This window comes from Vanessa atalanta, chromosome 7 (genome assembly GCF_905147765.1).
Source record: "Vanessa atalanta chromosome 7, ilVanAtal1.2, whole genome shotgun sequence".
NCBI lineage: Eukaryota > Metazoa > Arthropoda > Insecta > Lepidoptera > Nymphalidae > Vanessa > Vanessa atalanta.
This window is the reverse complement of record NC_061877.1, coordinates 7,712,997-7,730,322: the sequence shown is the minus strand read 5'-3', so window position 1 is coordinate 7,730,322 and position 17,326 is coordinate 7,712,997. Positions and strand designations below refer to the sequence as shown.

The following is a 17,326-nucleotide window of genomic DNA, read 5'->3' as shown; positions in this document are numbered from 1 at the left end:
TGATGACGGACAAAAATAATAGACACAAACTTACAATACCCTGTTCACCTTCAAGATTCGATATATCAACAAAGCAACTCAGAGGAAGAATGTTTCACCATTAAAGAACTTAAAGTTTTCATTTTGATTTGAAAAAGTTGTCCTAAAAAATAAATATTATGATAGTCTAAGCTATTTATATTTGTTTTATTTATTATGAGAAAACATATCGTATTATAATATCTACTTCTGTTTTTTTTAATTGCTGTCATTGATATTATTTACTAAACATTTATTAAATAACAAAACACAATAAATATTTCAATAAAAGGAAATAAGTATTGAATAAGATATAATTATCGCGTATTATTTTACAAATTATATCAATAGAAAAATCAAATCACCTTTTAAATAAAATTACATTTAAATAAAATGTTATGATAGTACCTTTTATTGTCTAATATAAATATCTAAAATCAAAATTGATATACTACTATATATTTGATACATATATATATATATATATATATATATATCAAATATATCAATATCTAGGCAATAAATTTATCAAAATATTTTTTATTTAAATGTAATTAATTATTTACAAGGTGATTGAATTTTTCTATTTATATGTGTATATATATAGGCCTATATATATTATAATTAATCAATTTTAAATTTAAAAATTGTATATTCAAAGTGTTAAATATTGTATCTTTTATTTAATATATTTATTTATTATTTTGATAGTGAACACGGTATAGACGTTTCCTTGTAATTGTGAAAATGTTTATCTAATATTATTCTTCTTAGTGTTACTAGTCGTTAGATACATATCCTTAGACCATCCTATCCCTTTAATACATTAATACCAGATTTTACAGAGGCTTTCGCTTTGTCTGTGTCTTGTCAACGTGGGCCATCGTAGTTGCATTATTAATATTCCTTAGACCGAAATGTATGTAGGTATAAGCTGCAATAATCGTACATGAATGATAACGCCATTTTATATGTGTTCAATGTTTGAATAGTATGTAAAATAACATAAACTTATAATAATATCGTAACATTAACGCAGATTTTAATACAAATACTGAATCTCACCTTAAACTTTTTTTAGTAGGTTTGCTTTAATATTATTATATAGATGTATGTTTCAGAACTAATAGTTTTTGACTCTTTGAATTTATATTGATAGTATCTATGTCGAATAAACATGAATTTTCTACTAATTGAGGTAAATGTACACTATTATGGGTGTTTTTAAAATTATGAAAAAAGTTAGGTAAAATAAATGTTGACTAAAAAATGGCTCACAATAAAAAATATAATCTAAAAGTCTTTCGATCTTTGCCATATTTCTAGTCTTCAATCATATGACAACTTAGCTACTTATAGTTATTTGAGAGTGCTTATCTCACTTCAGAAATATAATTGGCCATATCAATAATCACAAAAATAAGAATTATTTTTCGTTACCTTTGATTTTCATTTTAAAATATTACAATTAGGAAATACCACGTCACATTTCAGGAATCGTTGTTTTTTATTTTTCTCTTTTATATTATTAAACAATTAATCATTCTCTGCTAACGGTATGCCGTGTTTATAGTTCCCGGAATAAACTACATGAATTTTTATTTATGTTTCTAATTCCGCGTATCGAAGTATATTGTAGGTGAAGTATTGCTTTCTGTAGTCAGAATTAAGATTGGATATTTGCGTTTTTAAGAACAAGATTAAATGAAATAACCAAACCAAAAATTACTTAGTTATAAAAAAGGAAAATACAAAAGACTTAATCCTATAAGATCTTTAATAGAATTGTATTTGTGAAGGTATAGAATAAATACTGTTTTTATGTAATTTTATTTGATTATCTAGTTAATCTATAAACTTTAAAGTTACACAATTATCAAAACAACATGTATTAAAAAAATCATAAATATTTCGGAATCATTTATAAATCAAACGGAAAGGCTAATTTTGCCTTACATCCTGTAATATGGTACATTTACCTTTTAATTTATGTCAATCTCGACTTTTATTATAGTCATATGAAATCAGTAATGTTTAATGGGCGTTAGTTTTAAGACTGTTTTTAATAAATATATCATAAGATAAAAAAATATGAAAGCAAATAGTGAGGCTAAAAATTAGTTGAGTGAATATTCTCAATAGTTGAATTTATTGTATTGAAATAAATACATAAATAATTCATACGCTATTTACAGACATTAAACATTTTTAAAACTATTATTCAACATATATATCTTACTTAGATTATATACTTATATATTTTTTTTAGAAAAATATTCTAGTAATTCTAGTCGTAAGTCATGTAACTGCCACTAATTAAGACAAATTGTAATCCTATAATAGTTTGGAATTAGAATATAAGATTATTATTTTTTAAATTAAAGACTATAAAACATAAAATAATAATGTAATTGTAGGTAATTTTACTAAAGATGTTCGATGTTATTATTCTCGAATCATCATCACTAACATCGGCTTCAACCTTTTATCACTTACCTTAACATTTGATTTTTTGTAGTTGTGTAAAGTCTTGTGACCTTGTCATTAAACTTTGATTGTCTGTGTCTAGGCCATGTTGTGGTTAGTCCATACAGAAAATTTTGACTTTACATTGTAGAGATTTTTAATATTTCTGAAGATATAACCATTCAATTCAAGTAAGATGTCCAAGTATGTATATCAGTAGGATATTTCATCAATCTTAATACAAAAAAAGGATAAAACAGTAATATTAAATTCTTGCCATACCCTCGTAACACTAAAACACGCTATGTAATAAATAAAATGAAACACTACTTTTAATAAACTTAATAATTTTCTGCCTTCGTGCCATTCGTAGCATACTTACTCTTCGTGAAACTTCGTACTCTCTAAATCTCCCTACCGCATCAAAGTAGCTGTTTGATATTTATAATAGTAGCTAAATAATTTTGTTCTATAATGATAAAAATAACCTTAGTTATCAAAGTGTAGAAAATAGACTAATACATAACTAACATTTAATTTAACATGTTACAGCATGATTTATAGCTTGTACCGAGTATTTATTTATAAATATTGTTATTCATTTATTTTGTTAACCTACTCGTATAGAATAGTCGATAATTGTTAACCGTGCCCTACTGCAATTGTACGCATTCCAATGTACTCTATCTCAGATAAATTATACCACTATTCAATCATAACTTATTGATGTTATAGAAAATAATAAGTAAGTGACTGTAATTCATTGTAGTAGTTAATTTATTAGTTAATATTTGAAATATTTGTTGCTAATGAATGTTATACGCTAGACTATTGTTAGAATCAATAGAAGATTTAATAATTACGTAGCAATATAATATAATTATATACGTAGTATGTTATCTATATATTGTGAAAAACGCTTTGTTATAAAATAAAATACATTATTTTTTGTGCTAAAGTATTTTTTTCATTTTTATTGAGTACTGTAGACTGTAAGTTCATTATTTACTAGCCGTGCACCCGATGGAATAACCCGTCAGAAGCATTTAGAAACCTTCTAAATTTTCTAAATTTAGTTATTATAAAGTTATTGGTAACCTGCTTAGCCCATACAGACATGCAACCTCAGTCACGGTATACTATATATGTCACCCGGCTTAAAAATGAAAAAATATATCATATTAGACCTCACCAGTTTAGGCTGTGAGTTCAATTTAAAATGTCATTTAGTACTTAGATTCGCACGTGACATTGACGAAACCATCCGTCGTGCCCTCTCGGCACAAATTAAAGCCTTAGATTAATAGTTGTGGGTACCTAATACTTTAATCTCTGCCCCCACAAGTACTAACAAGCAAAAAAACAATGACTCTGTTTGTTATAGTCGAATAAATAACCTTTTAATCAGTATGAATAGTAGTTAAGTATAAAAACTAAATTATAAAGACTGAAGTCTCATTTGTTTTTACGATTTTTTACGATTCACGCGAAACCGATTTTGATAAATATGCATAATATATAACTTTACTTTATTTATTGTTTTCAAATATGTTAAAATTTTTAAAATGTAGACATTAACATACTTATTTAACGTAGTCCAAAATTTCCTATATGACTACGGCACGATTTATCATATGCAATGGCATAGCATATTTTTTCTAATATTTACGATATATTATTTAAAAATATTAATACACGAATTTAACTCAAGTTATTATATAATATAATTTTTAAAGTATTTCTTATAAATAACAACAACTGTATATTTTTGCAATTTAGACCCAGAACTAAATTAGGTAGGTAGATATTAAAGTAAACACTTTTAAAAGACTCATGAGCGGCAGCACAGGCACAGATATTAAAATATTTATTTATAATTAATTATTTTAGAAATGTAAGTATTGAGGTTAATTTTATATAGCTATGCGAAGTTGATACAGCTAGCTGAAACATACTTAAACTTTTATGGTACGCTATAAGAAATATTTAAATCATATAAATTTTAATTTTCTTTTATGACAAAATTCTCTGATTTACTATTGATTAAAATCGAGTATTGGTCGAGACTCGATATAATATTACACGAAAAATTGGAAAAATATAGGTTAAGAAAATAGCTTTTGCTCTTTCCCTTAAATACATTTAGTTGCAAATACAAACAGGCAAACAGGTGTTAATAATATATATAAATATAATTTAATAAAAGAAAGAGTTAAAAGTTCCTCTTTTTACATATTTCTTATCCCGTATACATACGTAATATTATTGCAGCGACTTATTCATATTCATAAACATCGTTGTAGTTAGTTCTTAAAATGAAATGTGACTTATTAAAGTATAATTATAGCCTATTGATATTTAAAATTCCTAATATTTCATAATTTTTTATTAGAAAGCAAAATAAAACTCTGAATAATTTTATTAAAGTAATAAGATGTCAGTTGTAAATTACTGCCATCTATTAGAAAATTATGGAACTATTTACTAATCTTTAGTAATGCCACCTATTGCTTCCCTTATAAACTATTTCAACAAAAAGCATTAATAATTTTAATAAGCACTTAATTAATTTATTTAGTTTTTAATAAAATTTTGTTTGCAGAAACCACAAAATTTAATAATAAAAGTGATATAACTAAAAAGGTTTATTTTTTTCAAAATCAATGATTGTCTCATTATGCCATCTAGTAGTGTCTAAAGTATGTAATGTGTTAAGACAAAGTCTTTCAAATTTTCGCTAGATGGCACTGCTAACAATTTTTCAATTGAGAATGTTACCATCATTTTACAGATTACCCAAAATATGTAAAATAGAGATTTTTTTAAAAAAATACTTATTTATATCAAAATAAAAAAGAATAGTCTATTAATAATAAAATACTTTTTCATGTAACTAGTATATTATTTTCTGATAATATACAACGTAATATTTAATAATTTAATATATTTTTTTAAATATTTAATTTCAATATTTTGTGTTCTTTCTAACATAAAATATATTTTATTTATTTATTTTGAGCATTAAATGATTAAAAACAGTCGTCAATTTAAAGAACGAAAACGATAGCAACACTCACCGTCTTCATTCACTTATATTCATTGGACCGGCAGCTTCGGTCATAGCTTGATGTTGTAGTGTGTCTATAAAAATGGCGGGATATCGTCGATATGAAAAGTTTGTAACAAACTTTTTTGATTCACTTTTATGAACAAAGTACTTTCTTTAATGACCACTTCTGCTAATAAAGTAATTGTAATTAACACAATAAAATAAAGTTAGTGAAAGTTTGTCGGTTAGGATGTCGGTTGATTCAAAGTGGCAGTTACCTGACATTTTTTGTGTGGTGTATTGAATGGATGACGGAATTACGTTGAATTCGCGGCGCGGGAATGGATAAGTAAGCTGTTTAAGTGTTTTGGGAACTTCTTTTGAGATGCCTTTCGTGCAACGCGTGGTAGAGCCGAAGTTTCTCTCACGAACGAGTTTGCGAGATGAGGACGGAAAGCCGAGGGTCACGGATGAGGAACTTCAAGCAGTGACCAACTGCACTTTAAGTAATGCGCTACGACAACTTGCCTCTCTAGTTCTTCTGGCTGAAGATATCTTCAGTGAACTCACGTCACAGCTTGAAGGAATAACTGAGAGGTCGAAGGTTGCGCGAACGAAGATCGAAAAAATTCACGAGCTTGTCGAAAAGTATGACCCCAAGATAGTACCAGTTCGTAAGTAATTTATTAAACATATAACTAATTGACTAGTATTAAACTTTTATCTGACAATCGTAGATATTTTCTATCAAAATTTATACATTTAAATAGTTTTAAACGATACCAACTTCAAAATTAACATCGATAAGTAAAATTATGTTGCAGAAACGTAAAAATACAATATAACATATAAAAACGTTAGCTTTTAGAGTCGTACATAATATAATATTTAAGTACTATATACTTAAACTAAATAAAAAAAATGTTGTAAGTAATAATATTAACCAATAGTTCATCTAAACAAAAAAATCGCTATACAAACTAAACAAATCAAGATTGACATGGCGCTCGAAATTTAATTAGAAGTCCGATTAAGTATAAAAACAGATAGGTATGTTCAGGGAATCAATGCGATGCGATATTAAATACGATACCTATAATTTTTTGCGATTACATTTAAGTTGACTTTTACCATTATTTATAAATGTAATAAAATGAACATTTGGAAATCTCATTACATCGCACTCCTTAAGCATGCCGCCTTTACAAAAAGTTCCAGCTTGATGCATTACTGAGCGCTATCTAAAAACCTGTTTGGGCGTTCGAGCGGCCCGCAATGGGAAAAAACATCCAGATTCCAATGCAGACCATAAAAACTTTTGAGATAATTTCAAGACCATTCAATGATGAAGCCGGCACCGCACACGATCTTAACCGCTTAACTATTTATACTATACTTCAAAGCAATGATTTGTGTGGATCATCGTGTCCGAGTTATTATCTAAAACATTAACTTTCGTTGCCTACTGCTGTATTATCAGTTACGACTGTATTTAATGAACAGGTAAACCTTTAGGCATACTTTGTTGTTCTAAAACAGCATGTTTATACAGCGTAACGTCGGAATATTAATTGTCACTATTTATAAATGTGTAGAGACAACCAGGCAACATTGAACTTGAAAAAGAACAGATGAGGGAGCTCTTTATGAAAGATAAACAATATTCCTAACACTTGACTGAGTAACGTACATAAATCCTAAAAATAATCATAAAATCCCATATATGTTATCTCATAGCTCATGTGGAAATTATACACATAGAAAATCTTTAAATATATATTAATATATAGATTTTTGTACTAAGAATTGATTTCCTTGAAGCATGGTGTGCTGTGCGATCAAAGTTCTTGAACAAATTAAATTAAATTTTATTTAAATAAACTTTGATACAAATTAAAATTTATTTTGTAGCCAAAATTATCTTTAAGTAGATAATTAAAATATAACAAACAAGGTAGAATTATATTAACTTTGTTAACGCATGAGTTCAATGTACGATAAAGCCTTTATCAACTTTCTTTGTAACTAGGAAACGAGTTCATAGCGTAAGAATTAATTAAGCGCTTGCGAAATCAGATATGCATAAATGGAATTTGAACAAAAAGTAAAAACACCGCAATCGACAAGATAATATTATAGTCAGTATTTTAGTTTGCATTAACATCATTTGCAATTTTTTCTTCTTTATTATTTATTTCTTGTACCGAAATTATCCAAACATAAGAAATAGTGAGGGTTTACTTTCGGTTTTCCGTAGTTGATTTATGTATCTTTGGTCCAAGTAGGTCCATTCGGCCTCAGAATACAATACGAGACTATGTTTGCATTTACGCAACAGCCTTATTCCTATATATAGTATTTACAGATTGTTAGTGCAATTTTAAACAAAAATTAACAAAATATATTTTTAGTAAAAATACTTCTTAACAAAGAATGGTAATTCTTTGGGACATCAAGGGAATAAATTCAATCAGGGTAAAGTAGCAAGTATTTTTAAATTAAACAATTAGATAATGATCTTTAGATGAGAGGATGTGACCGTGTCATATAAATTGTACATGCCTATGATACTTTGCTTGATGTAAATTATAGTTCCCGTGGCCCGCATTTGAGATGCCATAAGACATGATCGTATAAATAAAAATAAAATTTTACCGTACGAGATTATAAATTTTCTGAACTTTTGATTATTATACAATAATTGTCATTAGTAAATACTACCAGCTGCAACCGTGCTTCACTAGGGGTAATTAATTTGAAAAAATAATAATTTTGACGATTTTTTTTATAATCCGATTGGTTGGATTCAATCTGAGCTACCATCATCATCATTCCTTGTCCTTATCCAATTAAAGTTTGGCGCAGTGTGTAAACTGCAAACTTTGTTCTCAGTGGGTTGGTAGCCGGGCTCTATTCTGTTGGTTGATACGCTTACGTGGTCGATTGATGGATGCACTTAACAAATATTTCCATAGTTGGTTCTAACGACACCCACGGGTTGAGATGGGATATATAGGCTTTATGCTACTTAGCTGGAACCACAGAGCAACCAACATGCAAACTTTCGCGTTTATAATATTAGGTATTATAATGTTTAACAAAAAAGGAAAAATACTGAAACTATGATAAAAATAATAACAAAAATTACTTCGTCTTTAATTTTCATATCAGAAATATTATAAAGAGTTCTTCGGTTAGTGATACTGGCATTTAAGTTATAAAATAAAACAAACTATATAGCAATAAAACTCTGTACTAGTTTGTTAAACAAAATTCCTTTGAGAACTTTATATCACGTTTAATGTGACATGACCTTAATTTTTATTATAATTTAATCTTAAAGGCAACATATATATTCATAGTATTTTATTTAATAATACGTTTTGATATTTATGCATAGTGATTAATTAAGATTCTTAGTCCATTTCAAGGTTGAAAATTTTAAATTATACTGCGTTATTATAATGTGACCTTTCATGTGGTAAGTACATATTTAATTGTAGGAATCAAACAATAATGAAACTTAATATAATATGTTCATATTGTATTATTTAAAGTCGACTCAGGTGACTCGAGTTTATACTTCCACGTATCATTTCCAAAGTTAATTAGTTATTTTATTATGTTTGCGATCGAAACCAAATGACTGATCACCTAATGCCACAGTCAACGGTGTCACCTTACGCCCCCAATAGTACCTTTCCTCGTAGCGGTATAGTTTTGCAAGCTATTGAATGACTGCTGTCACTCCGTATTGAGCAAGTCTTCGTCGTGTAATCTGAACCCCAGCTTAAGTCTAACGGCTTTATACGTACCTAAAGACTTTCATACCCAAGTAAGTTATGTTTATTATTCCATCAGAAAAGCTCCGTCATTCATAAAGGCATAAAAACAATATTATTAAAGAATATTTCATATTGTATTTACATGTGTAATACTATAACTTAAACCGTATAAATTTATACATTTAACCTAGTCCATTTTGCTGTAGGTAAAGATAAAAAGTTTAAACAAATCGGCTGTATAATTTACAAAAAAAAAAGGCCAAATATCACCGTGCTTATAGTAGGTACTCGCTCGTATCGATCGGAACAATTAAAAAATCCTAACGAAAACTGTCGTAGCGAGCGATAAGATGCGTATTAGCAACGGGTCATAGATTGTCTGAGTACGAGAAAAATCGCAATGTGCAAAACGTATAGTATAATACTTTTATTTTACCTATCTATGTATATTTAAAAACGCGCAACTAGGTGTTTACTAGACTTCGCGTATATTATTAGCATATATTGATATAGCAACAACGACTAAGTTAAATTATCACAGTCGACAATTTTAAGTATAATTTTAAAAGTAACACGGGATTCAATTTTTATGAGTCGTTTATTTCTGGGTTTTGTTATCGGGCACTAGAAATACAAGAGGCGGCAAAAACTACTCTTGAGATGTTCACCCCTCTCATCCGTCATTATGAGAACCACTAAAAGGGAAGAGTAGTTTTTGTTATTCAAAAATTCTAAGAATGGTGCCAGCCAGGTAGCTTTCACTAATGTAAACTATTGTGTTACAAACCCAAAATAATTTTGCAATGTACATTGTGTGAGACAAATAATCTTATTGATAAGTTCCTCACTATTTTACATGAGAAACTTAACTCTAATAAAACTCACACGGATCAAAATCAATGAACTATTGAATAATTAAAAAAAAATGTACCCTAATATGATATATTTGATACTTCATATGCTATTATTATTATCGTAAAAAAATATTACGAGAAAAAACATTCTAAAGGCACAACTGTCATCACTGTCGGCGTCGTTTAAACACTGTATACATTATCAGTAGCAGTTAACAGGACTAATTGCTTCAGTTAAGTTTGATTTATTTACAATTATAGCCAGGTTCTATAAGGAATACATTGCTAGAACGATAAATTATTATCTAATAAATGCTAGCTTTTACAATCGACCTCGGGGTTTCGTAAACATTAACATTTACTATTGGACTGGTAGATCGTTTTCTATGGAGGACCAAAGTATTACCCAATGTTGTATCAAAACTGTAATCAAAACTAATAGTACCACCCTATTCGTTTTGATTTAATCAGTGGTCATTTTATAATACTTCCTGTGCATGTATCGCTTAAAACAAATATTAATTAAGGTGATATTTTGTTAATCTACTTTATACTGGGTAGATTCCTCAATATTACAAGGTGTAAAATAATCATATAAATATCAAATAGTATGACTTTTAGACGATATAAAGAAATGTTCATCAAAAGAACGCGCACAACGTATTCAATTGCTGTATTCATTAATCATTACAAGACATGAAAGCACTTTTTGGCACAAAAAAAGTGTGTTTTAATGTATAATATATATTGTATGTATGTATATAATGTATTTAATATAGTTATTATTACTTCATAGTTATGGTACACGTTGAATAAGTTAACAATAGGTCCACTGAGAAGTAAAGAACAATAGACCGATTTTAATTCTGATCTGTCTATGCAGCGAGGCTGTGACAATGACCTTTAAAAACCCACGCTAATTATACACTCGCGCTGAAACGACGGGACTGACTGGTTACTGGTATGTCTCAACATGCCGAACTGATTCTTGAAATACATAAAAGTCAAACTTTCTTTCAGTGAACTTGAATATCAGTTTACGAGTTTTACTCCTTTAACGTACTTACATTTAAACGATTTAAAAATAAATTCATTTACATGAAGATAAATAGTGTATATATTGCTAAATCAATTCTATAATAAATTTCTAAAATGAACGGAACATTCCATAAAAATAAAAATAGAGAATGTCAAATATTATAATTAACTTAATCTGAAAAATTGTGGACAGTATCGTTATCGTTACGACTATAATACAATTTGATTAACAGTATGTATGCGCCAACTTTCATGGACCAAAGATATTGAAAAAATCGTTATTAAAAGTTCGACAAGGCGTTAAGAATCCGTTTAAGTGTGCAACAGGGCTTATGATGCAATTTTTCGGCGATTCGCTGGCAATAAATTCTGCGTACCCTCCTGTTTACACCATATGGTGGAGACGCTAATCCACTTACTTCGTTTTTCGTGGCATATTTTTATTTAAAAAAATGACTATTTACAACAAAAACACAAAATATTGCAATCAGTTATAATAATTTAATGATTTGTAGGACATTTTTTACACATAATATTTTATTTTATTCCTACACGAGAGCCAAGAAATTGTGCCAGCATTGTCACCACCACTCGTATAAATTATTATTTCAATTACCGCCAATGTGCCGCCAACGATAGGTATCCCTTGTGCCTGTAATTACAATGGCCCACCTTTTAAACCTGAACAACGAAATACATTGCTTTTGCACAGTACATACATATAATTGATGAGTGGGCTGTACCTGCCCAGACAAGTATGAAAAAAGTCTATATTAATACATTGATTACAATCGCTAAACAACTAGCGCTTATTACTTCCCTTATTTGCAGTTATTTGTAAATAATTGAAAGTGTGTGCGATTTTATATCACGAGTTTTCATTTTAATCAATCAATAACGCACCTTAGCGTTTCCTTAGTGATATTGTGACTAACAAACTTGTAAATGTTAGATGAAGCCACATAAAAAATGGGGTGCGTGGCAGCTGATCGGAAGTCCTGCCTTTTGTTCAGTGTCTAACCACACTTTACCGTTATGGAAGGAAGTAGATCGATGGGGTGTTACTTAAATAATCTTGAATAGTGACATGTAGATTTATCACCAGATCTACACAATTGTTGCTCATCGGTTAACCTTTGTTCAGCTCATGGTATATTCTGTCCGCAAAGCATTATTGTCTAACCAATTTTTACAGCGACTTAAAAGACATGCACTGTAGAGGTTTCCGCATCCACATACTACGATTTTATTTATTACACAACGTTGTCACGAAATATTATCACGCTCCATTGTCCCTTACGAAATTTTCGTATTTTTATTGGAACAAAAGCAGGAAAGCTCCATTATTCAGATTTTTAGGTACAATGGTCGGCGCAACGGTGCACGCGCAGCGTGTGACTGTCAAAGATTACACAAGCAATTGTTCGGTGCTTTGCTTTTGTCGCTCAGAATAAACGAAAAATTGATTCAACTACACCACTAGTGAGGTATAGCTGTCTAACGTATATTAATTATTTCCTGACCCTCCTTTAGCTATTTCCGTATATGTCTGTACAAGATACGTTTTTGTTAAAAGGCAAGTATACCGTTTATTAAAAAAAGACGGATGTATCTTGAAATAAACTTAATTTTTTTAGTCATATTGTAATTACAAATCCGGATTGTGTTATACAAAAAAATGAAAGCTAGTTTTTGAATAAAATATGATTCCAATATTTTGAAATATTAGAACCAGGTATGTGTTACCGTCGCAATAAATTACATTACATAAGATTTTATCTCTCATATCGTGTTGCTTCATATATTATATTCACATGGAATGTAAGATAGAGCACGGGCAAAATTAAACCCACAGAAATATTTGAAATTTCATAAAGAAAATGGAATTAGGTACTTAACAAAATTGTATGAAATTATTTTCTTTGTTATTTGCATGCTAGGTATAAATACAATATTCATTGTATTTAAAGGGGATAATATGTGACTTATTGTAATCTTTATTCCAAAAATATGTATACCATCGAAGAGGATCGTACGCATACTTATACACTGAAAGTGCTTGAAAACGTACTTTCATCCATATTAATTCTATTTCAATGTGGCCATTGAATAAATTATAACATATCATTGAAATTATTGGCTACGTGTAATTTCTTTAAACTTTCTCTAAGTGGTCAAAGTTATCATTAACGTATACTATAAGTAAATAAATGTTAACATAACTAAACTTTTGAAATTTAGTACATTGCAAATTTTCATGCTAAATCCGTACTGGATGACCGTAAAACAAAGTAATTAACATGACTTTGACTACAGACCTAATACATGAACACTCCTGTTTTTGTACGTTATAATTTACACATTTTTTTATATAAAAAAAATCAAGTTCCATTAAGTATAGTTAATAATAATCTCGCTAATGTATTAATGACTGCTTTAACATATTCGTATACATTAAATCCGTTTGAATGGATGTTTTTTTTCTCAACATCCTTGAGAAAATGACGCCAGTAGACATGGGAATGCGATTGAAATAGACGAACAGGATATCAGACACGTACATATGAGCATTGTTGTATCCTAACGTCTCAGTGTAATGCCAGTTTCAGAGCTTAATAAATTAAGTAACAAAAAAAATATTAAAGTTGAACAATAAATATTGGTCTTTCTCGGATAGGATAAATATAGAACAAGGCTTACATACAACTTACCTATCACGGAGTACTTTATGTTATTAATACTTAAAAAGAACATCATAAGGTTTCGCAATAATAATAACAATAGCTGTATAAAAAAGAATTTCATTGTGCCATGCTGAGATGAAACGAATTGGTATTAGATTATTCACTAACGAACTTTATTACATAGCGTGACTTGACTGTCTGGGTTGAATATATGACCTTGAGCATATGCCGTGGTATAAAATAATAGTATAACATGTCTGTCCTCATTCTGTTAGCCACGAATGTATTATCTTATCTGGCATCACTTAAAGCTAAACAAATAATAGTTGTAAAAGTATAAAAACGCTAACACGTTAAAAATATTATTGCATGCGCCGTGAAAGATAAGTGATAGCATTGCTAGCATGACTGCTGCACATCATATTTCACTTATTTTTTTATACGATAATAATACCCTTCGTTTATCGTGAATCATTGTAAGTCCGCTAACAGCGACATAAAGGTGAAAATTCCGATTGCAAACGTATGTTCTAGATAACAGTCGATGCACGTCGCAGTAATGGCGCTCGTAAATAGCGAAATAAGTTTCGTTGTTCTTAGTGCTGAGAATTCGAGTAGTAAGATCTTACAAGGTCGCACTAAGCATCTATAAGTACATTTATATATTGTTTCTAATGCGTATAGTATATCTAATACTTGTTGAGACACATTATGCTTATCAAATATATTGTCCTTCACATACATAAAACGAGAATAGTAAATAGAAATACACTTTATTTCAACTTTTCTTAGCGAATATGTATTAATATTTTTTTTTTAAACAAGTTTGATTAATAATCTTAATATGAAGGCTAATTTATAACGAACTTGTTATGGAAACACACTTTCTACGTAGAATGTCGGTTAATCAGTAAAATTATTAAAAGTCGCACCTGCCGTTTAACAATTTCTTTAAATCAAATTTCGAAAACATTACAAAATAACGTATTACAAACATTGTTCGTGATATTTTTTTATAATAACTTTCAATTAATATAAAATTATGCTCATATGATATATTTTACACGTAAGTACGCTATTTGTCTTCGGCAATTAAGTTACATCAGCATTTCCCAGTTCAGGTAACATGATTTATTCGTTGTAGTCGCCTGACTACTGCGGTGAACGAACCCTGTCACTTGCAAGTTGCCGTTACTGGTTTCGGCAGACGATTTAAGTCTCTGCGTATTATTGGCCATGTATGGGCGTGAAACTTACCATTTCATTAAGAAAAGTAAAACATTTGGACACGGTAGTAAATGTTAAATTATTTTATGAGCATAAGATATTATATGCTCCTTTTATACAAAGTGTGGCTACACGATGCCTGACATCAAAATCAGGCAACGTGATGTACGTGCAGAGCTACAATCACTTGATGTGCGGAAAGCTAGCGGCCCCGATGGAATACCAGCCATAGTGCTGATGAAGTGTGCAGCGGAGCTGTCTCCTGTGTTAACGCGCCTGTTCCAGCTGTCTCTTTCTACAGGATGTGTGCCGGATTCTTGGAGGGAAGCTAATGTGCAAGCGGTTCCCAAAAAAGGGGATCGATCTGACCCGGCAAATTATCGGCCAATAGCTATCACCTCAGTTCTTTGTAAGGTGATGGAACGGATCTTAAACAACCAACTGATCCATTACCTAGAAGATCACTGTCTAATTAATGATCGTCAGTACGGGTTTCGACCAAAACGGTCCACAGGTGATCTTCTAGCGTACGTAACACACCTCTGGGGTGAAGCTATCGATAAGCGTGGAGAGTCGTTGGCCGTCAGCCTCGATATCTCCAAGGCTTTCGACAGAGTCTGGCACAGAAGTCTTCTCTCCAAGCTGCCGGCATACGGTCTGCCGGTTCAGCTCTGCACCTGGATTGCTAGCTTTCTACACAAGCGCAGCCTTCGCGTTCTAGTTGATGGTTGCGCTTCAAAATCCCATGTAGTGAATGCTGGAGTCCCCCAGGGGTCTGTGATATCCCCCACGCTCTTTCTTCTGCATATCAATGATATGCTCTCTCTCGGGAACATACATTGCTATGCAGATGACAGTACAGTGCACGGGGGATACCACGGACGCGCAGCGGCTGGACGGGCGGAAACTGAGGAGAGACGGAGGGATCTTGTTGTTGAACTCGATAGGACGTTAGGACTCATCGCCAAATGGGGCTCTGACAATCTTGTTGAGTTTAACGCCAAGAAAACACAGGTGTGCGCTCTCACAGCGAAAAAGTCACCATTTTCCCCTCCTCCTTCCCTCTGTGGCACTACGCTGGAGATACATAGCAAAGTCGCCATACTGGGAATCGACGTTCGGTGCGACCTCAATCCAAAGGATCACATCGAGGCTGTTATAAAAACAGCCTCACGTAAACTCGGAGTCCTGAACAAGGTGCGGCGTTTTTTCACGCCTGCTCAACTGCTCCTGCTGTATAAAACACAGGTACGGTCCTGCGTTGAATATTGCTCGCACCTCTGGGATGGCTCCGCTAAGTACCTACTGGAGGCCTTGGATCGGTTGCAGCGACGTGCGGTTCGCATTATTGGCGATGTAAAGGTCACCAACACCCTCGAGCCTTTACAATTGCGTCGAGAGATAGCGGCACTCAGCGCTTTCTATCGAATGTGTCACGGCGAGTGCTCAGAGGAACTATTCTCCCTTATTCCTGCTTCCCCTTTCCTACACAAGTCCACGCGTGCTGGTTCTCGATGTCACCGCCTAACTGTGACATCAATTCCATCGCGTACAAAGAAATTTGGCAACTCTTTTCTTTGTCGCACTTCCAAAACATGGAATTCTTTACCAGCGCACGTATTCCCCTCCTCTTATGACCTGGGTTCCTTCAAACGAGGCGTGAAGAGGCATCTTGCGGGCCGGCAAGGCGGGGGCGGCTAGAGCAGATCACCTTTCCCAACTGCACTAGCCGTCGTCGCGTTTGGACTCTACTACCACTTACCATCAGGTGGAGCAGAGTCATTTGCCCTCCCGGGCTATATAAAAAAAAAAAAAAAAAAAAAAAAAAAAAAAAAAAAAAAAAAAAAAAAAGTTTGACGCTGTAAAAAAGTTATATCTCGGTCTGATAAACTTATGATCGTCACTCACGCTGCCGAAATTTTATCTTAAATTTTATCTTTGTAAACCATAAAAAACTGTTTTATTGTCGTTAATCTTTATGCAAGCAGCTGCGAGCCAACAATCAGTGCAGCTTACACCAAATTATTAAAAGCCGTAAAACGAGTCCCGCACAGAAGGGTGAGCCACCCTATTATCAACCTCATGTCTATTATCCTCTTGCACGATATTTTTAATTTCATAGACAAACGATAGTGATAGATTTCAATAAATGTAAAGTCTAACATTAAACGCAGCACTCGTATGAGCTCCCTACGTACATTATAC

The 17,326-nt window shown here is 31.4% G+C and overlaps 1 protein-coding gene across 1 annotated transcript in view; it reads left to right on the top strand.

The window, feature by feature from the left end:
- The first annotated feature begins 5,591 nt into the window (after positions 1 to 5,591).
- LOC125065100 overlaps positions 5,592 to 17,326 on the top strand; it is a 54,483-nt gene continuing 42,748 nt past the window's right edge. Inside the window, exon 1 of the mRNA XM_047672526.1 lies at positions 5,592 to 6,207. Coding sequence (XP_047528482.1) covers positions 5,919 to 6,207 — 289 coding nt within the window. The 5' untranslated portion in view covers positions 5,592 to 5,918. The remainder of the gene's footprint in view (positions 6,208 to 17,326) is intronic.